At 40.4% G+C, this 26,166-nt stretch overlaps 1 protein-coding gene across 2 annotated transcripts in view; it reads right to left on the reverse strand.

Moving 5' to 3' along the window:
* Window positions 1-22,666, reverse strand: part of zw10 (zw10 kinetochore protein) — a 39,840-nt gene extending 17,174 nt beyond the window's left edge. The window contains exons 1-7 of one of the 2 annotated variants that reach the window (XM_071898632.2): window positions 22,490-22,666; window positions 20,109-20,243; window positions 18,708-18,809; window positions 17,500-17,577; window positions 17,146-17,305; window positions 9,579-9,731; window positions 8,149-8,346 (exon numbers count right to left, since the gene is read on the reverse strand). In XM_071898632.2, the coding sequence (XP_071754733.1) occupies window positions 8,149-8,346; window positions 9,579-9,731; window positions 17,146-17,305; window positions 17,500-17,577; window positions 18,708-18,809; window positions 20,109-20,243; window positions 22,490-22,594 (931 nt within the window). In that variant the 5' untranslated portion in view covers window positions 22,595-22,666. The remainder of the gene's footprint in view (window positions 1-8,148; window positions 8,347-9,578; window positions 9,732-17,145; window positions 17,306-17,499; window positions 17,578-18,707; window positions 18,810-20,108; window positions 20,244-22,489) is intronic. The other variant, XM_078286820.1, reaches the window with a different exon arrangement.
* Between the last annotated feature and the right edge of the window lie 3,500 nt (window positions 22,667-26,166).

The raw sequence follows: 26,166 nt of genomic DNA on the forward strand, positions 1-26,166 counted from the left end.
CTCGCGCCAGTGGTATTGCTAGTGCACTTCAAATGTAACACCACATTTCCCATAAGCCCTGTTGCTTCCTGTCCCCCTCCCCCTCTTCAGCTTTACTGCAGAGGATAAATATGTTGGAATTGATTTTTCCATTGGCTTTTCACCCCTTCCACCATCTGCCATTGCCAGAAACTCTGAAAACTTTAGCTCCATTTGCACTGGACGAACAGCGCTCTCTTTCTGTTTTGTGCTGTAATGCGATACAGCGGAGTTCCTTCCAAATTCAACCCAGTGGCACGAAATGTAAAATGTAGTATAGAGGCCAGTAGAGGCTGCCAATCTTCTTGTTTGTTTACAGGGCTCCAGAGTGCGAACATTTAGTTGCATTTTGCGACCATTTTTGGAGATGGTGCGACTAACTAGGAGCACCAGGGCGACTTGCAAATAACACAGGCGAGGTTGAAGCAAATTGTGGAAAGTTTCTTAAGTTTCACTTTTGTTTTCACAGCAGGAGACTGTAGGATTGAATGCAATTCTACTGGTCTACTGTCTGTGCATCTCCAAATGACAAACATGACGTGATGTGCATATCAGGCGCATTAAAGGACCACTTTGCTGACTTTCAACCTTATCTCTATCTATCCGCATTAGGGATACAGTGTGAACAACAGTTTTTTTTTATGTTCTCTGTGTCTCTGGGGCGCAGCTTCAAAATCTGTTGTTCTTCCGGGAACCAGTGACGTCATTGGTTCTCAGAAGAACTACAGGCTATTTCAGCTTGGATTTCTAGTCTGGGTATCCAGGGGGCGTGCTCTAGATGCCGCTCAAAAACGAAACTTCCTTGTTCTCTTCGCTTGTATTGCAAACTAACTACGTTTCCAACAGCGAAAATGGCATCCGAAAATATGAGTGCAGAGGATGTTATGGACGAGAATACTTTTTACAGTGTTTTGGCTGACTCGGATATTCAGCCGTATTTATTCGAGCCAGAGTATACGGCCGAAGAAATGCAGCGGAGAGAGGCCGAGGCTGCGGCTGCATTAGCCGTGCAAGAGGATATGGCCGGCGGGGACCTTCCAGAACCTGAGCTGCCGAGAGCAAACAGCGACTGGTGGTGCCTTTGCTCAAATTGCCCTCCGCTGCCAACAGAAACTGAATCATTCTGCTGCAATGAATTTCAGCGTGGGCAGTTTTTGTTGGATGCTGTCGCCGACGCCAACCCCGAGAGAGCCCGTGTGTGCGTTACTATGCATGAAAATTTTACTCCTCACTTGGACGGGGGTTGAGCACCAGGAGCTCGCACGCAATGCATCCTGGTACATGTCACTCACTCACTCATTCCCATTTCGCCGGCTGGCGCATAGGGCAGCAACAAAGTCCCTCCACTTCTGTCTGTCTCTGGCCTTCCCCTCCATGGTTCCCCAGCTTTGTTGGTGGTGCTGTAGCTCTCTCTCAATGGTCCTGCGCCATGTTATTTTGGGCCTCCCTCTCTTTCGTTTACCCTCTGGGGTCCAATGTAATGCAACTTTGGGAATTGCTGTTGCTTCCATTCTGAGCACATGTCCAATCCAGGTCCACCGGCGTCTCTGTAATGTTGTATGTATTTTGTCTTGCTGAGTGATTCTAAGAAGGTTGTTGGAGATGGTGTTTGGCCAGAAGATATGCATGATGTATGGAAGGTACATCATTTATGGGTGTCCTGTTCTGTTGTTTTCCAGCATTCTGCTCCGTAGAGTAGTGTTGACAATACACAGCTTTGGTATATTCGGAGTTTGGTTTTGGAGCTGTATTGGTTAGATTTCCAGATTTGTTTTAGTCTTGTGAATGTTGCACGTGCTTTATTTATCCTGTTGTGAATGTCTTGGCTGGTACCCCCATTGTGGCAAATGGTGCTTCCTAGGTATGTGAAGTTATGGGTGTTTTCTATGATCTGTTCATTTATTCTTATTGCTTTTGGTGTATTGATGTTGATGGGCATGACTTTGGTTTTGTTACAGTTGATCACCAGTCCAACTTGTTGCCCATAGGACTGGAGTCTCGCTGTTTTTTCCTGTAAGTGGTGATGTGTATGTGAGAGAAGGGCTAGATCATCGGCAAAGTCAAGGTCTTCAAGGGTGGAATAGAGAGTCCATCGAATTCCTCTCGCCTGATCTTTTGTTGTTCTCCGCATGACCCAGTCTATGGTGAGGTTGAATAATAGTGTTGACATAACACATCCCTGGCGGACTCCAGATTCTACTGCAAAGCTGGTTTTGTTTGCCCCTACAGTGCAGGAAAAGCTGTTGTAAAACTGTTGGATGATGTTCACAATATGAGAGGGAATACCATAACTTCTGAGGATCTTCCAGAGGCTGTCACGGTGGATGCTGTCAAAAGCCTTCTGGAAGTCGATGAAGTTTATGTATAGTTGTCGTTGCCATTCACTACACTGCTCAATGATGTTTCTGAGAGCGAAGATCTGGTCTGTGCACCCTCTGCCTTTCCTGAATCCTGCTTGCTCGTCTCGGAGTATTTCATCTACGGCTGATGTCATTCGGTGTATGATGATCTTGCAGAATATCTTGCTGGGAACTGACAGAAGTGTAATGCCCCTCCAGTTGTTGCAGTCTGATAGTGTGCCTTTCTTTGGTACTTTAACAATCACTCCTTTTGTCCAGTCTGATGGTATCTTCCCTTCCACCCAGATGTCAGTAAACAGTGGAAGGAGGATGTTGGCAGCCAATTCTGGATCAGCTTTGAAGAGTTCTGCATTTAAGTTGTCAGCACCTGGGGACTTCCCATTTTTTAATGATTTGATAGCTTCAATGATTTCCCTTTTTGTTGGTGGGTTGATGTTGATGTCCAGGTCTTCTGCGGCTTCCTGTATCTCTATTGGTTGTAGAGGGGGGTCTCTGTTGAGAACCTCTCTGAAGTGTTCTATCCACCTTTCTTCCTCTTCTTTTTGTGTGGTAAGTAGTTGTCCATGTTTGTCCTTGATGAGGTTACTGGTTCTAAACTTTCGCATAACAGGTTTGTGATTTTGTAGACTGTTCCTTGTTGGTTGCTTGTAGCTGCTTTTTCGGCTGCGTTGACCAGCTCCTCCAGGTAGGATTTCTTATCTTTCCTTACTAGCCTTTTCACCTGTGTGTTGGTCTTTCTATACTGAGCTTCTAGTTTCTGTTTCAGCCTTAGTGATTTGGTGTCATTTACTTTCTTTTCCAGCTCTCTCCTTTCCTCAATGACCTTTCATGTTTCCACTTTGATCCATTCTTTCCGCAGTTTTCTCCTGTGTCCGATTACTTTTTTTTGCTACTTTCATTGTAGGTTTCAGCCACATTTGCCCAGTGTTTGTCAATATCCTTCCCATTTACCTCCTCATCTTCCTTAGCGTTATTTGAGAGGGCTTCATATCTATTTCGAACTTGCAATGTGAATTTTTCCTTTATGGATGGATCTTTCAACATGCTGACATCAAATCTTGGTGTTCCTTTGGGTGGCGGGCCTGTTCTTTTCAGCTTCAGTTTGATATCCGCTGTTACAAGGTGATGGTCACTGGCGACATCAGCTCCCCTGTGCACTTTGACATCTCTCAGCGAGCGTCTCCACTTGCCGTTGATCATCAAATGGTCAATCTGGTTCTTGCCTCTACCATTTGAGGAGAGCCATGTCAGCTTGTGGATGTTCTTGTGGGGGAATAGACTGCCACCAATAACCAGGTTGTTGGTTAGACAGAATGTTGCTAGCTTCTCACCATTGTTGTTCATTTCTCCACATCCGTGTTTGCCCATGGCTCTCTCATAGTTGTTGTTGTCATTTCCAACCTTTACATTTAGGTCTCCGCAGACTAAGAGTAGATCGTGGGCAGGTGTATTTTCGACTTCGGATTGGAGGATGTTATAGAATAGATCTTTGTCTTCTTCTTTGGCATCATTGGTGGGCGCATAGCATTGGATAACTGGTAGGTGGGCATGTTGTCTGTTGAATCTGGCTTTTATCAACCTGCTGTTAATGGGTTTCCATTCTATTAGTGTCTTCTCTACACCCTTCTTGAGAATAATGGCCCTCATGATGTTGACCATCATCCCGCCCAGAGTATACGACTGTTTCTCCTGTGTTTATTTTGGTTGACCCTGAATCGGTCCATCTAACTTCGCTTATCCCAAGGATGTTAAGATTGTAGCTAGGGCTGAAACGATTCCTCGAGAAACTCGAGTAACTCGATTACTAAAAATCATCGATGCAAATTCTTTGCATCGAAGCTTCGTTTAATCCATATAACTATATACACGCTCAGTGTTTCGCACGGATGATTATTACTGTTGCACAACGCGCTGGAGAAAGAGAGAGAAAATAGCGAGGGGCGAAGAGAAGAGACAGGCCAGAGAAAACGACAGAAAGTGTCCAAAGTTTCGGATCCAGTGTTGCCAACTTGGCGACTTTGTCGCTAGACTTAGTGACTTTTCAGACCCCCCTGGCGACTTTATTTCTCAAAAGCGACTAGCGACAAATCTGCCGACTTTTTCTGACCATGGGAAGCAATGTTAATGTGTTGAATCCCAAAGCATTTGGCAATAAATTGGTTCGGCTGATGCCGGTTTTCTCTACTTGCTTGTCTAATCCAGAGAGGTCCGACGGTCACAGCGCTTCCCACACACAGCGTAGCTCCCTCCCTCCGCTGAGAGCAGGGACTGTAGGATAGGGTCCACTTGTAATTGCTACCGGCGTACGCCGAAACTGGCCCGGGTGGGCGGAGTCAGCACTTAATATTAAAACGGGATGAGATGAAGGCTAGTAAAGAATGCACGTTAATTATGGCTATATGTAATGGCTAGTTAAGAACGTAAATCAATATGGTGGCTAGCTATGATGTCCCCAAGTTAGCTAAGTTTTGCTCAAGAAAATAACCACAGAAAATAAAATGCTGCAGTCAATTTGTGAAAGCCTGAGCTTCATTCATGTTATTATTATGATAGTCACACACACATACACCCCCGCCCCCCCCCCACACACACACACACACACACCTACTCCCCTCACAGTGATGCATAAAATACCCCAGAAAGCAAAATATCAGGTGGTGTAAGTAGCAATTGGAGCCTAAAATGCACCAGTCCAACACAGCAGGTATATTCAGTTTAGTTTGATTGCAGTGAGTAGGGTCAGCAGGTGTAGGGCAACCCTTCAACATAGTAAATAAATGTACATTAGCCAGTCTTATGAACTTGTATGATATTTAGGCCTAGTAATAAATATCAATAATAATTATTATTTCACCTCGTTTTCAGTAAATCACAGTGTCGTATGGACAGCTTCGTGTGGACAGCTTTTCTCTTTTGTATATTTACTATTGCTCTTTAATAAAGCAAAAGTATTTCTTATCCGATTACTCGATTAATCGATGGAATAATCGGTAGAATACTCGATTACTAAAATAATCGATAGCTGCAGCCCTAATTGTAGCGTCTCATTTCATTGGTGATCTGCGCTAGCTTCCCAGCTGCAAACATGGTTCGGACATTCCAGAAACCAATCCGTAGTTTGGTTTTGGTGTTTAGGGCCGCCATCTTCGCACCACCGGCTTCCCGTGGGATTTCGCCAGAGGCGGTCATATGAGTTTGGAACTCCGGTGGGCCTACACATCCAGATGTAAGGTTTTCTTTTGTTGCCGTTTCCGTAGCATATATGTTTTTTTATGGAATAGGGTTGCTGGCCCCATGTCCAACCATCGGCCATTGTTGGCTTTTGGGGGGGGGGGGGGTGGAGTTGATTTGTTAGTCCTCTCCCTTGACCTAAAGTCTTCCAGGTAATGGATTACAGACTCACACCACATGAGACCAGACAGGTTTTAGGTTGTGTACAAGCTGCCCCGGCACGTCAAGCCCAATCAACTCCTGTTACCATGTATGTGTTTTTTGCTACCGAGAACTAGTTTTGGTGCAAATTTCCACTACTGGTAACGCAGGGCAGCCTGGTACATGTAGGCACTGCAATAACGGCTGTGGAGCAGGAAAACTCAGAAAAACTCAGCTTTCTGTCAATATAGCACGCACTGAGGAATTTATTGCTTCAATTGACTACATTTACCATCAACACTGATTGGACATCCACATAAACAGTGGCAAATAAGTCCTTTAAAGATCAATTTAAATCAATTTTATACATTGACCAACTTTTGATTTTGTGTCAGTGTATGGGAAACACTGCATCTCTTAGCCAAAGACGGCCTCTAGAGGCCATCTCAAGAAGCGACAGATACTGACTGACAGCCTGACTGACTGACCTGAATATGCCTCTTGATGACCTGCCTCTTGATCAGTGTGGCCAAACAGTTGCGGGGAAAACTAAGCTTGCCAATTTCACCACAAACTTTATATATTTAAATACTGTTAAAAAAAAAAGTTAAAGGTCCCATATTATGCTCTTTTTAACGGTTTAAAACATTTCTCAGAGGTCTTTAAAACAAGGTTATGAATTCTGTTGCAAAAAAACACAAATCCAGGCTCTGTGGGGCCTCTCCATCCTCTCTGTTTCTCCCCTCATTAACTATGCGCTGTTGTGAGTGGGCGGGGATGCTCTGACAATGAGGCGCTGCTCTGATTGGCCGCCTGATCGGCTGGGTGAGGGGGGAGGGTACAGACACGGAAAAACTCCAAAACCAACATGGCAGCTCCTTGTAGAAGAAAACTCTGTGACACAACATGTAAAACCATACATGTTTGAGAAGGAATCTGTCAACCGAACAAGAGGAGGAAGCTGCCGAAGTTTTACAGACACGGTTACAGCAGGATGTTTCTGACTGGTAGGTTGAAATTTCACTGTTTTCGTACTTTCTCACCGTGCGTGTGTATGTAGTTGTGTCGGCTATGTGGTCTTTCTGGATAGCCATAGCGGACAAATTTATATCCCATAAAAATGATATCTAATGTTACCTGCCGGTGTGTGTCTCCCACGGTAACTATACCATATGGTTTGTTTGATTCATTTTTAGCCTGACGTTCACCGGTGCCGGTGGTTTGAGGTTGTCTAGTAAGTTTGTCAACACAGTAGGTGTCGGTAGCTTTTAGCTGGCTACTTTGATAGCTGCTGTAATGTTATTCCATGAAGTGTCTTACAATTGCCGTTGTACTGGCTAGCGATAGGAAACAAATCCACACCAGACATTATGTAGTTATTACGTTCAATTACATCAAATTGATGTGAAGACGCAAAAGAAGAACTCATCTTCAGGGGATACAAATATTGTCATGACACTGGCAAACATGGTTATGTCCCATGCTATCTACCATTTGGACATATGACTGTTGTAATTTATGCCAGTGTTATTCAGCTACAGCTCAACAGTTTTAGAACTGTAGCTGAAATATTCAAAAACTGCATCTCATGGAGGCCTGCTGGTCATTCCCCTGTACATAACATCTTACCTCTTTTAGAGTTGACACCTTTATTGCTTATGTTGTATGTTACATTAGTTTGTACAGTTTGCACGTTTGCTGTTGGGTCACGTCCAGTTAGGATAGATCCATCTTTCAGGTGCAGTTGATTGTTTTCTGGACATTTTTCCGTGCTACGCTACACTACAGACAACAGGGTTTGGTCTTCCGCATTCAGTTGCCGGGCAATGGCAGACGGTGCTGTAGGCGGGCATATGAAATGAGCGTATCTTTGTGACGTCACAAATTTACGGTTTGTGAAGTCCAAAACGGCTCGTTTAAAGGCATATTTTCCTTACATGGATGGTGTGGATTTAGCTGGGGACCATGTGTTTTGATACTTCCATGATGTTTAGATAGCACATCCAACTCCTTTATAATCAAAGACACAACGGAAATCCTGTTTTGCACATTATGGGACCTTTAAAATAAAACAGCATTGTTTTTTTGTGAAGTTCTGTATTTATTACCAAAGAATTGATCAATAACACAGTTAAGGTGGAAAAAATATGAACGTGGTGTGCTAAATGTCGATTAACGTGATGCTCCTAAAAATTTCTGTCAGGAGTACCAGTGCTCCTAGTGGAAAATGTTAGTCTGGAGCCCTGGTTTATGGTAATTATAGTATGGTGTCAAAATGAATGTGGTAATGATTTTTTTATGTTAAAATCATACACCTAGCACCTCTGAGACATGATATAACAAATCAAATGTCACATCAATATGCTGACTAAAAGAAAGGCAGAGGACCCAGCCATACCTAGTAGGTGTGAGTGCAGCGTCTTTAGCACCAGGATGAGTTTGCCGTAGACTTGTGAGGGAGTAGATCGCTCATCATGGCTCTCCTCCAAACACTGTAAGGCCAAGACGGTTCCCTCGCCTTGCTGCTCTGTCACCTTCACTGACAGTGAAGGGTACATCACCAATGGCTTCAACATATTCTTTAACAGCACCTGACCTGAAGAACAACGGCAACCATTACTGGGCTAGTAGTGGAAGAACTGGTTGGACTGCACACACACATATATATGTGTGTGTATATATGTGTGTGTGTGTGTGTGTGTGTGTGTGTGTGTGTGTGTGTGTGTGTGTGTGTATATATATATATATTTCAAACTGCCCATCAAGTTTGGGGACACCTAGCTTTTGAAATTGTTCATAAATAAGCATGTTTTCTTTGTCAATTTGCAATTACTTAACCACATTAAAGACTAAATAGGTTTTTACTAAAAAAAAGTCATACATGCAAATATTTGTGACAATAACACTAAAACATTTAAACTACACATTCAACAAAAAAAAAATTCCCTTAGCAGCTGTAACTACTACTACTACTTTCTTCATGTGAACAGTCAGTTTTTTCCAGGCATTCCTCAGAGTCGCTCTGCCTTGCCTCTTGCAGGACTTCCCAGAGGTTTGTGGTGCTGGTTGGTAGGCAAAAACCTTGTCTTCATACTAAATAAGACACTTTAATAAACATGAAGCGTGAGTATTGAAAATATATCCAAAGGATTAGTAAATAGCTATTTTATGTTAACAAAAGCATTGCAGGAATGTTATTCCTTACTTCATTGAAAAATAGGGAAATAAGAGAAAATCAAATAGTACTTTGAAAATTTTGAAACGGCAAGGTGTCCCCAAACTTCTGACAGGCGTTGTATATATATTTTGCTTTTACTGCCACATAACACAAAATGACCACAATTCATCAGCTACTGAGACTCCCCACCCATTGGAATTTCAAAACAGTTAGACTTTGCTTCTATTTTTTTTAAAATCACTGTGCTGTATTTAACACTACATGACATACATCAGAAGAAACATCAAATTACCACCATCAAAATATCTCTCAAACCAAGTGAATTTGGCAAGACAGTTTACAGTTTTTAGATGTGTGAGATTATGTGCATAATAAATCAGCTTTGTTGAATTGGAGCTGACCAGTTATCACAGACCAGGACACCATCACAGAGAAGCTTGATAAGTATCATGTCATGGTCTCAGTAAGTACAAAAATAACGCAAGGAGAAACAGACTAAACTGAAAGTTTTTTTTTTTTTTTTTTAATACAGAATGATAAAAGCCTCAGAACCAAATGTAAACAATATTAACTGAAAGGAAGCATCAGGAATGTATATAAAAAAAACAACAACATAAAAATATAGGTCAGAATGTGTTGTTTTGTCTTACTGAAAAGTTTGATCTTGTGCTGAAGGTCTCCCTGGATGGCCAGAGCTTGGAGGACACAGCAGAGCAAAGCAGGAGGTTGTTGCTCTCCATCCTTACTGCAACCAAGGCATAGGTTCAGCTCTACCTTCAGGAAGGACTTCAGAACTGCAGGCTCTGGTACAAGACATGCAACAATCACTACTGGTGCTAAACTTTCAGAAGGGTCTCTACATTTTTGGTAATGATATTCCCTAACTTTTCCATGGCATATAGTGCCCTTTCTATGGCCAATATTTGTCACCGTTAGGCTAGGAATTTCAACTTATCCTCAACTCGGACTCTAAAAGAATGGCATTGATGCATTTTGTAAAAACACTGAAGTGTTCATTTTCAGGTTGCACGTGACTGTGACATATCTAAACGTCACTTTGATGTGCAGACAAACATAATAGCAGCATGGCATCAGCTGCAGTGCCTTTTGTAATAACATTTCGTAAAGTCTGTTGGTCTCTTTTATTTGCCATAGGAAATAAGGCCAGTTAATGCCTGCTAAATCCTATTCGGCCGATAAGTAGTATCCTGGCGCTTGGCCAAATTCATATGCCACGTCAGCATTCATTCATAGTTTGTTTGTTATACGGGACATTCATTATGGGTTACTATTTATGTTAATTGCTTGTATCACTATGTTTGGTGAAACATTGGCTGTTGTTATTTCAGATGTGGATTTAATTTGTTTAATTAATTAATAGGCTATTCATGAACGTTAATAGCGGGACTTATCGCCCATTTACGTATTTTTAGCACCTTGTTTTCGGACTCTGATGTGATGATAGTTTGTTGAATGCCGATGCAATTCACTTGCCTATTAATGCCATTAAGGCTATACTGATAGTTGAATGCCCTTTGCTTTCATTGCTTTATTTTCCTATTGTCTTTCAGAAACCACACGTCAACCATCAAACACGCCAACATCAATCTTCATCTGTTTGTTGCCTTTGTGATCTGTGGACAATAATTCATCTATTTGCCTGTGTTGTAACCCCCTGCCTTCATTCAACATTCAATACATATTAGGGTTGTCAAAAGTATTGATTCTTCGATAAGTATCGATACTAAAAATTTGAAACGGATACAATACTCATTTGCAACAGTATCGATACCAGCAGTGCTTTCTCTTAATGAAAAATCAAACATTTCTCCGCCTCCGCTAGCCATACACACACACACACACACACACCCTGCACCGCTGCCCACAGCCCCTCCTCTCACTAGTAGCAGTCAGCTGGGTTGTTGCCTCAGTCAGCAAACACTGCTACAGAGTGGTGCCGGCGAAGGGGGGTAACACGTCAAACTTGGCGAAGCACCGACACGCCAGTCTATATAAAGAATTTCGAGAGGTTAGCGAAAGCTCCCATTTCAACATCACTGAAGCGTTAAACATTTATCATAAACGTTAAGGTACCCTGCACATCATCCGTTTTAGTTCAGCTAGCAAACCAAACGTTAGCTACATAGCTAGCTAACGTTATCAAGCAGGTTGCCAGATGCCCGGTTTTCGACCGGACTGTCCAGTCCATCCGTGGAGGGGAACCAGGAACATGCAAATGAGCTAAACCTGTTTTTCAATAGGTTTGACTCAGAAAGACAGTCTAGCCCCCCAACCACCACCACCTCTGCCCCCCCATCATTATTATTATTAGCATTTTTGCACTGTCTCTATAGTCTCTATATTATGTACATTACCTCTATTGTTTTATCTTATTACCTCTTCTCTTTTATTATCTTATTGTATTTGTTTTCCTTGGTACTGTTCTGACAGTTGCTGCTGTGGCACCTGAATTTCCCCAAGGGGATTAATAAAGTGCTATCTTATCTCTTATCTTATCTTAGTAATTTTCAAATTTAAAGATATTCAATATCGGCACAAAATATCGGCTATTGGCAGCTTCAGTTAAAAAATATCTGAATTGGTATCGGCCTTAAAAAACCCCAATCGGTCAAACCCTAGTCTTAGAACAGCAGCTTAAGCCAAGGACACATTAGGCGACTTTTCCTAGGATTTTCAGTCAAAGCCTACATTTGCCTAATCCGAAGAGTTTTAGGAAAATCATAGCGCGCAACTAGTGTGACACCCCAAGTGAGATATCGCTCTTAACAGTTCCTGTGACTCTTATGACGAAATCAAATTGGTTTGATTTTTCACAATCAAATCGAACCGGTTTGATTTTGTCAGCAGTCATAGGGGCGGGCTCTCGTGACCACAACAGTCAACAGCCAAAGAGATCGCAACCCGATTGGCAGTGACTCAATCACGGAATGTTATCTAGTGATAGACACACTGTGGAGCACGTCATACTTCGAAAGCCACGCCCACTGTGGGGGAAAACAATATCGCTAACAAACCGGCTAAAGCGGTGGTTGGGAGGAAATCTTTTCAGATACGGACAGCCTGACAAGGTTTTTCCTATTTTCGAGTAGACAAGTATGTCAAAGAATTATTTCGGCAAACTGCCTCCAACAGAGAGAGAAAGGTACATTGAAAAAAATAACCAAATTGGCCTCCATCAATGTCCTTTTTCATTACTCAGAGGTGTGACCAAGTCAGCTATGCCCGAGTCCCAAGTCAGTCACAAGTCTTGAGGCACAAGTCTCAAGTCAAGTCCCAAGTCCAAATGTAGATTGCTAAGTCAAGTCCAAGTCAAGTCCATGTCATTAATGTCAAGTCTCAAGTCTAAATGTAGAACAGCAAGTCAAGAGTCCAGTATCAATTTAATATCTTAAAGAAAACTAAATATCTAGGACTTTTCAATGCAATATGGTTTTAATAGGATAAAAACTTGGTAAGAGCATCATGAGTCTGATTTCTATAATCAGTTTCAACTTCAATAAATTCAATCATTCCATACAAATTCAGAAAAACAGAATTTAAATTCAGTCGTCTGCTGGAACAAATCTCATCACTTTCAATCCAAGTCATTTACACAAACACAAGATCTCAAGTCAAGACTTTAGAAACCTTTTCAAGTCATCAAAGTACAAGTCAAAGTCAAGTCCCAAGTCACCAGAACCCAAGTCAAGTCAAGTCTCAAGTCTTCTCTTCATGCATCAAGTCAAGTCTCAAGCAATTAAAACTGTGACTCGAGTCCAAGTCATGTGACTTGAGTCCCCACCTCTGTCATTACTCCAATAAAGCTGGATAAATGATCCCACACAGTGGCCTTAAGTTAAATACCTCGACATTTACCACTACTTAATTTAATCACCAGGTAAGATAATAAGTTGACATTGAATAATTTCACTTCATATTTATAAATTTGAAATACAGCTATGCTTTTCAGACTATAAGTTTGAGTGACGCTGACTTAGCAATTGTCACATTGGTTATTAAAGTGGATTGTTGCTAAGTTAACTATCTTATCTTATGTTAGCAAGTTAACATGTCCTTGACATGAACACACAACTCATCTATGTTACAGAGAGGAATTGGCTCAGTAATGTTAGCTTAGTAGCAACCTAATGTTAGGACAGCTTTTAAACACATTTTAACATACAGGTTATCTTACAAGAATCTTACTAGATAATTACTGGTAACTTACTTGCCAGTGACAAAATACTGGCCACATACATAAGTGTACTTACTCTCGGGGTCCCAAAGTTTCCCCCCTCTTCTACCATGTACCACTGTCAGCGCCTCTCTCCTTATGGCCTGGATCCACATTTTTCTTCCTAACGGCTCCCTTGTTTTGCTCGGGAGCACAAAAAGCTGTAATTCACGTTTTTTAAGTTTGTTGGCTGTGAAGCCCACCACCTAACAGCTTTTAGGCATGTTTAATTTTGGGAATAATGACAATGATGTACATTTAGGGTGCTTTCACACCAGCCTTGTTTAGTCCGTTTGAATCAAACCCCGGAGCGTTTACCCCCTTGGTTCGGATCGTTTGGGGTGGTGTGAACACCCTAATTGAACCCTGGTGCGGACCAAACAACCGCTCTCTGGTCCGCCTCAAAGAGGTGGTCTCAGGCTGCTTCCAAGTGAACTGTGGAGCTGTTCATTTCTGGTGAGAACACCATTCGAACCAATCTCAGGAAGCATACCATTTAATCGGCATTTTATTTTATTTATTTATCTTTTGGTGACTGGTGAAACTAGCGTTTGCATGGATCAACTTTTGGGGATTTTTGCATGATTGCAATCGTCAGCTCTATAGTTTGGACTGGACCAACTTACCTCACTGGAAAATAGGATCATCTATTATGGAAATTTGCAATTTACGTCATTCCTAACATGTATTTTGTTGCCAAATTGCCATATGCTGTCACCATTACACGATGCCAAATGCCAAAAACTGTGTCCCTCTCACCATTACACAATGCCAAATGCGCAACGTGTATGTCCTGTTAACCGTCATCACACATTGCCAGTTGCTAAATACGTAACCTACAACCAAGAAAACCAACACAGTAAATATGTAAAAAGCACAGCCCAGCAAAAAGTCATGAAAATAACCTTCATCCGACGCAGTGGACGCACCCGACGCACGACGTACCCAACGCACACACACATTGCCCGTGTTTGCGCCCCCGGTTGCGGGGGCAGCTGAGCCATCTTGCAGCAAAATCGCGATAGAAGATGGTCTATTTATAGAATATATGAATGTTATACTGTTTTGAAAACATGGGGTCTTTAGCTTTCAGAATCTGTAAACCAATTGTATGTTGACCAAACTATGTCTTATTACAAAGTATTTTAACAATGAAGTCGTACAAATCTAAACTTTGTAAATATAAGAGCAAGTTGTGATCAAAAGATCCGGGATAATTTCATAACATCGCTGGAAACTAGAAATTCCGAGCTTTCCAATGACCCTAAACGCACCACGAATTGGAACGATACATGTTCGCCATTTCCGGGGAAAAGTAGCGTTCAAAATTCACATTTTACAATCATACTGACAAAAATCTATGTTCTTGCCAAAATATTTCACCAAGGCTTATGTTATTTTCGCCAAAAACGGCAGATTTTAGTTACTCACGTTTCTACCGTAAGTTTGAGACTGTTTCTGAGTCCTAGCGATCTTCCAGCTCTCCTCACCAGCCATTTTGGTTCAGACTCTGGTGGCTGTATCGAAGTACTGACACCAATGAGCCTTATACTATTGGATTCGTCTGACTGAGCTGAAAACGATAGGTCACGTGTGAGGAAAGACCCCAGCGATCTCCATAAATCTGCCTGTATAGAATGGAGCTCTGTGGCCCATATATGAATATTGATCATTATTCATTGTTTTTATTACTATTTCAATGTTTTTGGGAGATTTATGTTATTTGTAACATGGCTATATTGAAATAAATAGTGTTTTGAAGTAAAATTCCCAGTAAACAGTCAACATGTAAACAGTAAACATGGCCAAAACATGGAGACCGCCTGAGTATATCTTTATAAATTGTATCATAAATGTTGTATTTTAGTGTATTTTCATCAAATTTACAGTTACAGTTGTAGTCAAAGAGTAGGAGAAGACATTCAGTTGCATCATTATCTATGGGATCTTGGTTATAATGGTGATATTGCCTTTTAAATTTAGATGATATACTAGATGAGGATGAAAATATTATTTTTTCCTTTATTGCATCTCCATTTACTCTGGAATGGTAATAGATATAGGTTTACTTACACTGGATTCATATTCCTTAGCTTCTTACCTATCAAAGGAGACCAGAAATATGCATATGGGCCTTATGGTTGAGGAGCTATTCATGATTCATTTGGGGCATGTCATTTCGGGCAGGAGGCCTGAGAAATAGGCCTAGGGTTGAAGATGTTAAAACATGCTACATTCAAAACAATTTAGTAAATCCTCCCCTGTTGTGTCTCATGTCATTTAAATCAACCCACGTAGTGCAATTTTTATTATTTTTTATTTATTTATTTTTATAATTTCAGCCGTCAAAAAATCTCCGGGAATTTATTTTTTCCATCCCGGGAGACTGAGGCTAATTACCGGAGTCCCCCGGCCAATCCGGGAGGGTTGGCAACCCTATCTAGACCGTTTGATTTTTGGCTTTGTGAAAGCAAACCGAACCAGCTGAAAAACTAAACAATGTATCATTCTCGCATCAGGTGCGAACCAAGGAAGCGGACTATCAGGTGTGAAAGCGCCCTTAGTCACACAAGGTGAATGGAGAGCGGTGATTTCCCCCACGATGGGCGTGGCCTATTTTACGCACTGTCTCTATAGGATGCGTGTACAGTAAAAAATATTTCTCTCTCACCTCTAATTCCTGCTGAAGTGTAGTCTGCCCATAATTTCCACGACCAAACAAATGTTAAGATAAGAAATAACGTTAAGATATGGTAAGAAAACTGCGTGGTTCCTATCCACTTGTAAGCTATATTCAAACAACACAGAATTACCATTATAGTCTAAAAGTAAACAAATACACGAGGAATAGAACATTGACCAAGGAGTTTCTTAAAGAGACAGTAACTTTTAATACAATACCTATATGAACAATAAATTATTTTGAAAGTTTTAATACAAGGAACTAGTCTATACTACACTAAACAAAGAGGTAAATGATTATCGTCTACAGTTAATGAGAGATATGAAGACTATGTTTACAGTAAAGATAATAAAGGAAAAAGCAGAAATAGGCAAAAATAAGCTTGCACCAACTCACAACAACAACACGACACAGGGTGACCATGCTTGTTGAGTTACCAGAGAAGATATTATAAGAAAAGGCTGTTTTATAGTTCTGAGTCATAGTGCCGCTTTTTCTATGCCGTAGGTGTCTACGGTGGTGCAAGTATTTATAATTCTGTGTTGGTGAGTCTGCACATAGACCACCGAAATACTGGAGTGTTGTGCTTTGTTAGCATGGAAGTAATGACAACAGAAGTCCTAGTGTTTACATTCTCTGACACCCATGTTCTGGGATTTTTCTCATCATGAATTCAGTGACATCTGATTTGAGTATGAGGTGTTGTACAAATTAACATATATGCAAACCTCTTTAGCTAGTACAATCTGCTGCATGTTGTTTTCACTATCGGTGGACGTTAACTGGATACAAGTAGGAGGAAATACAAAAGGGGGTCATTCACAGTTCTTGCGGTCTTGCATTGCCCTATGTGCAGTTACATTTGTGGTGGCCTCAATAGCACCAGTGCTACCAATCAAAAAAGTAAGGATACAGTCCAGAAAGTGACTTGTGAGCATCTCTGGTACCTAGATCTACCCACAGTCAAGTTTGATATTAAAGAACTAGATCGTATGTAGTTGTAGTATGTAGTTGAAAACAAACATACAAAAAAGACATTTCCATGACAGTTCCAAAACGTTTTGAACATGCATGATTTTCCATAATTTTTCCAGACCCAGAGACAATATTTTAAATTCCATATTTTTTTCTGTAATTTCCTCAACTGTAGGAAGCCTGAATAAGAGATTTTGTTAACATTCACCATTTTGTGCCTACCTATTTGACTAACTCTGATCTATCAAATCAGACGACTTTCTATTAAGTTGACACAGAACACAACCAAAAAAATCTTCTGTTTCAATTTCTGAAGAAGTCTTACCCTTAGAGGAAGGTAATTTCCAGATGGCTAGTCGCTTCCATTCATCTCCCAAGTGGTAAATGAAGTTTTCTCTCTGCACCGTCAACTCAGAGCTGAGGGCACTCAGCAACGGCAACTCTGAACTCTTCCAGCCCTTCAGGGAATCCACACTAGCCCTTGCCTGGGAACAGCGGAGTATCAAATATATATGGATGAGAGGGCATTGGTTATCTTACTTTATCCATTTTTTGATCAGAAAATGCTCCAGCTAACTCACGTTCATTAACACAACCTTTACATTGGAAATTCAATCAACAGATTTAGAGTAGAGAAAACAATTTGAGGTTGTGTCTACATAGTGGAAGCAGTTCTTACCCTTTCCAACTGTTTGGCTGCATTAACATACTTCTTCTCCAGTAAGGCTTTGCCAAACTCCTCCATTGCATTGTGAAACTGAGACAACGGGACATGGCAGCCATAAAAATTAGGGGTGAAGCGGTTCCCGAAAAAAAAACCCATGGCGTATGGTTCGCCACCCCTAATAAAAACATAATTAAGGGAATAGTTCACCCAAAAATGAAAATTCAGTCATAAATAATGGTGTAAATGTCGGTCTTTTTGGTCACTTTGGGATCTGTTGGCTTCAAGAGACTTGGGAGTATGCTGTAAGAGCTGCATGGAGCCATTTTATGGTTATTTTCCATTATTTTTTGACAGGTCTCCAGCAACTTCAGTTGTTTTGGAGAAAGCTGCAATGTACTTCTTACAGGGATCTCCAGGACTGTTGTATGGACTAACAAACTTTACCCGATTTTCTACTGGAATTGGGGTGAGTAGATAATGACTGCATTTTCATTTTTGGGTGAACTATTTCTTTAAAAAGGAAATACTAATGAATTTCAGCATTTAAATTAAACTATCACTGCCAAAGCTTACCACCAGGAGTGCTAAGCTTTAATTATTGGCTGATGCAAAGACCAAGCTGTTCAGTTTCTTTTGCAGAACAATGTAGACTACGACTACGAAAAGTTGCAGAGAGGTATACAGAGAAATAAGATAAGATTTTCTCCAGAAAGAAAAGAGATAAACATCCTTTCACATCCGTATACATGAGAAAAGGCATGTTATATACATGACTCTGGGGAAATTGGGGAACTGGGGAATTTCTGACACGGATACTGAGCCTGGCCCAATATTTGACACCAGCATTACCACATCCCATGTTTAAATATATTACTCCCATACTCATCCCAGCTATCCCATGTTCTTCATAGGTTTCCTCATGTTTTAATGATAGCAGAGCACACAGCCAAAAGGGTTACAAGAGGAAGCGCACGTGCTGTACATTTCAAATATTCCAAGTGACCACTGCATCAATTTATGTCTTCCATTCAATATCAATGGAGCAACTCTAGGATATACATCTAAAATGCCATGACAGATTAACCTTAGTTTGAGAAATATTTAGTATTCAATTTCAGTGATTTCCAGTTACAGCACAACACAGTCAATCTATGATGTTAATCATTTATTTAAGACAGGCTTCATAAAACGCAGAAGTAGAGTTGACATGCATGGTGTACCTCCTTTAGGTGTCCAAGCATTGTTATAATGATGGTGTTTTTCTCCAGCTGCTGCTTCAGCTTTGTGAAGTCAGTCACGGCCACATGGATATTCTGTTGCACCTATGTACACATACACACCGAACAGCATTTGTAATAAAAAATGTTGGCTCAACTGCCAAGGGCAGATAAACTAAAAAAACGTACCTGCTAAGAATAACTTTTGTGCGCCAAAATAATAAGTCTACATTTTTCATTGTAATATATTTTTTTCTTTTTGGTGGCCTCACACCTGCTATGTGTCAGTGTAAGCGGCAGCCAATGAGGAGCCTGTTTGGTACATTTTTACTTTGATTTGATTGGCTCATGGTCAGAGAAGTTTGAGAACAGGCAAAGACCAAAGACTGTATATACCCAAGGCATTCAAAAAGTTACCGGCCAGTGTGGCAGATGACCCTTACTGACACCAAAACACAGTTACTTGCCTATACACAAGATCTGATGGAACTATTGCTTGTGCTATCAAACGCTAGCCAGTACAAGTTCAAGTTCAAGTTTATTGTCATTCATCCACATACATAGTATGCGGCTGAACGAAATGTCGTTCCTCACGGACCAAGGTGGTAACACACAAAAGATAGCATATTCACAAACATCATACTACACAGGAAAAAGTAAAATTACCAACAACCGTAGGTCAGACGAGTAGGACAGACGTTACAACAAACATTAATACAAAAACTAGCACCGTTAGCGGAAGCTGGAGGGGCCGCTGCGCCTGTGCGCGCCGCCATCTTGGAGTAACTGACAGCTTTTAGACAATGAAAATGACCAATGCATGTGATCAAGAATCTTCAACACATTTTAGCTGACAAAAATGATTGTGTGTAAAACAATAGAAATTTTGTGACATTAGGCCTTCCATCCAATGTCTGGCAGAGATGCTTTGTGCCTTCCTGGCTGCCCATCCCACTCAGATACACAGAGAAGGCACAGCTTATGCTTAACTGATCGCTCTCGCATAAACCAGCAAATAGATTGATAGTTTGAAGAAATGTTGTAAAATGTTTTGCTGATATTCATACGGAAATAAATTTTCAGACTCTTGGCTGGATTTTGCCACCACTACTGTTGCAACAAGAAAATAAAATAGCAAAAAAATAAAAAAATAAAGGCAAAAAATGCGGGAGAGTGGGCAGAGGAAGAGAAGTTTCCATAACCCACATTTTTGACCATGGCCCAAGTGAGTGCAGTGACCAAATTCTAGAGGGAGCTTCTCCTTCTATTTCAACTATGGAGTCCTTGAAGGAACACCATCCATACAAGTTGAACTCAGTCTGTTCTTTCAGGGAACCTGTTTTACATGCTTTACATATTTGATTTTGCTTGCTTGTTTACAATAAGATACAGTTTGACACATACCTCAGTCTCAATACAATTTTTAAGGACATCGATTTCTTTGGAGACCTCATCAACCTGTCCCATAAGGTCCTCAGATGCTTGAAGACTAGGTAGGAACTCATTATACCTCTTGTTGATCATGTCACATACTTCTTCCTAGAAAAAATGCATGCAGGACACAGAAATAAAGAATAGTTGGTCATGTTTTTCTTGAAATTAAACACTTGATTATGTGGAAATGTGATTATGTAGCATTTTACACATATTATGAAATAGAATCAGATGGGACTGGAAGAGTCTAGACTAGTGTAAACTTTTAATATACCTGAGGGTAGGGCTGGGCGGTAACCATCCATACCATTTATAGCAGTATGATTTATTTTAATGATATGCATTTTCAGTTATAACGTTATTTGTTGGTCATGATATCTATAATAATAAAATACAAATTATTGCATAAACTGTAACTCAAGTGCTAGCCGATTACATAACCTTGCAAACAATTTTAGGAATTGCACTTGCCGCAGTTTCTGGCCTGAGCGGACATACGTACCTAGAGAGTGTCACGTAGCTACAAAACAAACCCTGCTAACTATCGTATAATTCAACATCGGTCATATGGTCTTGGTTTGGATTCAAAGAGAGTGACATAGACCAAAATTTGGTGATTTGTAAAGTCTACAAGCGGTGCGTGGTAGCAAAAGGTGGTAACACCACCAACCTATTTACACATCTGAAAAACAACCATGCTAGCAAGTGCCTTAAAAGAAGAGCCGCAGCAGCTTAAAAACAAGATGCAATATCCAAATCACCGGAGTTGAGCCACAGCCCAATCACTCAGTCGTTTGCCAGAGGGTGCCCGAGAGGGGGTTGTAGCCAATTCAATGGTGTGTCCACGGACTACTGGTCACTAACACAGACCACTAGGGACGCTGAAGCTATTGGTCGGAGAGGTTAGTGGTCCGTGGAGTGGTCTTTGTGGCCCCAGTGGTCCTAATCCCCATGTCTTTAGCTTTTGTTAGTTATGAATCAAAGATTGTTTTTGTTGGTGGAGCCAAATACACGTCAGAAATCATAATCCTTTGTCTATTAAAAATATTCTATTATCGATTAAGATAAGATAGCACTTTATTAATCCACTTGGGGAAATTCAGGTGCCACAGCAGCAACTGGCAGACAGTACCAAGGAAAAACAAGTACAAAGAAGATAATAAAAGAGAAGAGGTACTAAGATAAAAAATAAAGGTAATGTAAAAACTATAGAGACAGTGCTAAAATACAAATAAATGCAAATAATAATAATAATAATAATAAATGCATGTCCGTATATATATACTGTATATACATAATCAATGGTCAGGAGTTCAGTTATTAGTGCCAGTGAGGGAAAGGGGGGGGGGTGTCTCTGAGGGGCTACGGTCCAGGTCCAAGTCCTTGTGCAGGGTGTGGGTGTGTGTGCGTGTGTGTGTGTGTGTGTGTGTGTGTGTGTGTGTGTGGGGGGGGGTGTCATGGCTGGCTGGCTGGCTGGCACAGGGGTCGCTGATGTTGTTAAACAGTCCAACGGCCGCCGGCACAAAGGAACGCCTGATTTTGTCAATATCGCCCAGCCCTACCTGAGGGGCACTTGGCTTTACAGCAAGGAGTCAGTAATAGCAAACATATAACAGAAATAAATACATATAACCATGACCACCACAGAAATGCAAGTAAATGCTTCAGCAAATATACATCGTGTTAGGTCTGAACAAAATGACAAATAGTACATATTTTGAGTATTTCAAATGTGTTAACTACAAAGATAAATTAAAAAACTGAAGGAGCATGTGGCAGTTCATAAGATAAGAGAAACTTGTGCTCACTGCCTGGTCATTTGTGCTGCTGCAGGTTGTGGTTCCCACTCGTGCTAAATGCCCCTTCAAAAAGTGCTGTTCATTTACATGGTGGACTTAAAATGAGCCAAGGTGTCAAATTTTTGTTTAGGGTTGGACTCCCATTGTGATTATATTGCAGGCAGAACATTTGACCTCCCTACAATTTGGAAACTCATATATCTGTATAACTTGTTAAACTTTTCTTAAAGTGGCCTTATCGTTCGTGTGTACATAAAGCGGGGTGACGTATCCAGTGTCTGCGAAGAGCACTTGGCAAGGCCGTGCCTGTAACGTAAATGTTGTATGATAATCTGGGCTAGTATGGCTAACGCTGGACCTGGCTAACCTCGCTTTAAACTACTATGGGCTAAATTCCAGCCCGTAGAAATAGTTTGACCAGTATTTATTTGCAGTTGGATCAAACTAGTAAAAACAATTACTAGTTCAGAGGATTAAGTTCCAGAAGCCTTCACTTCATTGTGCTAGGTTTGCTACTTAGCCTAGCCAATGTTATGCTAGCTCGTGGGTTACCTTCGTATCCTCCACCTTGCGTGACATCTTGCTTATTTTGCTGGACAGGTCTTCTTTCTCTAGTTTTCCAGAGCTGGCTAGCACTTCAGTCACAAACGAAGCCATGCTGTAACTAGTACCCTACTTATCTAATGTTTTTACTCAGCTGTGTCAGTAGATCAGGGTAGGTTCATTCCAGATGGAACTACAACTCAAGACCCGCCAGGAGGTCTGATTGGTGGTGGTTCTTCTTCGCCTTCTTTTTCTTCTTCTTCTTGTTTTTTAACGGCAGCTGGCAACCAGCGTTATAGGTGCATTACCGCCACCTTCTGCTTTGGAGTGTGGATCACAGACTAAATTCTACCTTTTAATCCTGTTTGATTAATACAATCAAAGACAATTCTGGAATATGTGCCACTTGATACGTTCATTATTAGTGTCTTCATGTTAAATTCCTGGATTCCCGCCTTTCTAAATCTTTCTTTCATTTGTTCTCTTTCCTCCTCATATTCTCCACACTGCATGATCACATGTTCGACTGACTCTTCAACCTGACAGCACATAGACCAGTTAGATGCTTTCCTATTATCTTGAGTGTTTTATTGTGCAATGACCCAGCCTTATTCAATTGATTATGGCCTGCATTTCTAAACGTTTCATCAGAATCAGAATCAGATTTTTTGCCAGGTATATTTACACATACGAGGAATTTGATCTGGTGAAGTTGGAGCAAAAGAAATAAAAATAGTAAATAAAATAATAAATTAGAGAACAAATCAGAACACAATGAAACTAAGGGGTAAAGACCACAGAATGATACCTAAAGATGTAGCTACTCTTCACAGAGCTCCACAAAATACAGCTTCACAAACTCACACAAACACACATACATATGTGAAACACTCGTACATACATATATGAAATACTTGTGTGTTTCAGATACATATGTATAAATGTTTCACTTGTGTATGTGTGAGTGTTTCACATATGAATGTACAAATGTTTCACTTGTGTGTGTGTGTTTCAGATACGTATAAATGTTTCACTTGTGCAAGCGTTTCATGTGTGTGTGTGTGAGTATACAGGAGTGTACATATGAATGTACAAATGTTTCACTTGTGTATGTGTGAGTGTTTCACCTGTGTGTGTGAGTACACAGAGTATGTACGTATGTATGTGTGTGTTTGTGTATATATGAGCATAGTTTGCAATATGGCCTATGCGGCTCCTCATAAATGTATGATGCATTACACTGCATTAAACTGAAATACCCACAGCAGAAGGCTGTTATATAAATAAAAAATTAAAATACATGGTTGTAAAACCAAGGTATTACATTTAATTTTATGCTTTAACATACATTTCTACTCATTGTTTTAACTTTGGTGGAACAAATTGCTTTGCATTGATCTCAGACAAAAACTCCTGAATAAATGTATTTTGAAATAACTTCATAGCACAACAAAATGTGCAAAAAGTCAAGGGGGGTGAATACTTTTGCAAGGCACTGTAGCTTCCATGCATACAAGCAAGCTAAAATCACTTCAAAAGTAGTACCGTCAGACACCTGCCTCCTTCCTCAACTCAGCCTGTAGTTCTTCCACCATCCACTGTCGTCCAAATACGCCAAATTATCTATGTGCCAAATTAGAAAAAAGTTACCTATACCTGAGTTATTAGACTAATGCCATGTTCATGTTATATGGGAAGAAGCATAAGAATGGGATGACATCTTGTTGCTACAACTGTTGCTACAACATCTTGTTGCTACAAGTGTTTACCAACACACATGGCTGTCAAAAGGTTCGCACAATGGCCTCAGCAAGTGTGTTTCAGCTTGTGTGTGGGCGTATTGATCAGAACTTGAGTTAATTGTTCTTGGTTGTGGAGCCTGGATCTACCATTGCAACTGGCCCATGGGTTAGGCTCCACTACCGGTAAATACTGTTCACTTTCCAGTAAGCTACAATGTCAGTAATGTCTGTAATTATTTACTTAAAAAAAAAAGACTGTAATTCCCAAGTTTTTTTTTTCACATTAGATAAAGACTTTAGTCTTCTGTAGTCTACTTCAGCAGCCCTGCAGGGACACAAATACTGTGTTCATGGACATTGATGTCATACAGAGCTCAGATGTGTTTATTCCAACATTGAGCAATCAGTGCAATCAAAGACATACAGTACACACAATTTTTCTTATGACATGGATCAGAAATCCTACACCTACGCACAATTCACATTCATACATTTCAGCTTAGTTGTTCTACTCACAGTTGGCCTTGACAAGTCAGTGCAGATGCCTCAGGGCTGCGAGAAGGCTGAGTGCAGGTCAACTACACAGACAGAGCTGTGCTGTGTCTATAGCCCATCATGAACACTTGGGCGTTAATCTTTCTAAACTGCAAAATAACCTATCTTTGTTGGTAAAAGTGGACCAAAGAGACTAGAAGCCATATAAAGGTTTTATTAAAATGTCATAAAGCCATTTCCCCATTGAAAAATCACTACGCTCTGACAAATACCATATAAGAGAAACTATCAAATCACAAAGAATTCAGATACATGCTTGTGGCATACCTAAAAATAGATTATTGAACCAATATTTAAAGATGGCTAGCAATATCACTTGAAGAATGCCTCGGCACCGTTATGATAGTACTTCAAAATGATCTTCTTGTTACTGAAGCAGTGACAAATATTAGTGTTTAATAAGAAATACAAAACAACAACCCATAAACACAAACCATTAGTGTAGAAGGCAAGAATATTTGTATCCCAAAAACAAATATAAACAAGTACATCTAAAACAGAGAATACACTCTACTGCTACCATATTCTTTAAATTCCAGTAGAACTTTGGTACATTATAAAAACATGTCACAATATCTATTTAACCATCTTTATTACATTACTTTGGCCATGAAAAAAACACAACTGAGACAATTGCACAAATAACCTTTGATAGACCAGCAGCTAATACAGGAACTCCATTGATACATTCAATCTTTCAAGTCTATGTGCATTATTTGCACCAGACACATGGCTTATTAAAGATGAGATGAAGATGAAAATGAGTTGTCACTGTAAGTGTTCTTAAAGTGATGTTGAACTTTGGTAGTACCTTGGGTTGTGTGGCTTCCTGGCCATGACATAACCCCAAAAATCTGAGATTATCTCTTATCGCTCGCTCCGTGAGAGGGAATTGGAGAATTGCATTTTTTCACTCTCAATTTACTGACATTGTATGGCAGAACAGGTCTCAAAATCACACTAATAGCAAATAAACAAACGTGGATTCTGACAATTTAAGTTTTAGTCCTGTCGCTGAGTTGTGGTTAAGTGAATCGCTTTCTTTTTGTTTATTAAACAGTTTGAACAAGTGTAACACCGAAATCTGGTCGGAGGAAAATTAGAATCGAAGAAAATAGTAAGCTATGTTTACCAATAATTGTAGATGGGCCAAAAACAGTGGGAGACAGGACTTTGACAAAGCAGATTCTGCTAATATATAAAAAATGAGTCTCTCAGTTTTTTTCGCCTAACCCTAACCCTCTCTCTACTGTGACTCTAATAAAGAAGAAATGCCCAAAAAATTATATTTAAAAAAATAAAAAAACAGCCTAAAATAATTTTTATTCCCTTTTAGCATGCCAGTGATTTAAACTAAGGCACGATCCCAGCATAGTACACAAAGTATAA

The sequence above is a fragment of the Centroberyx gerrardi genome, chromosome 11 (assembly GCF_048128805.1).
Source record: "Centroberyx gerrardi isolate f3 chromosome 11, fCenGer3.hap1.cur.20231027, whole genome shotgun sequence".
Lineage (NCBI taxonomy): Eukaryota > Metazoa > Chordata > Actinopteri > Beryciformes > Berycidae > Centroberyx > Centroberyx gerrardi.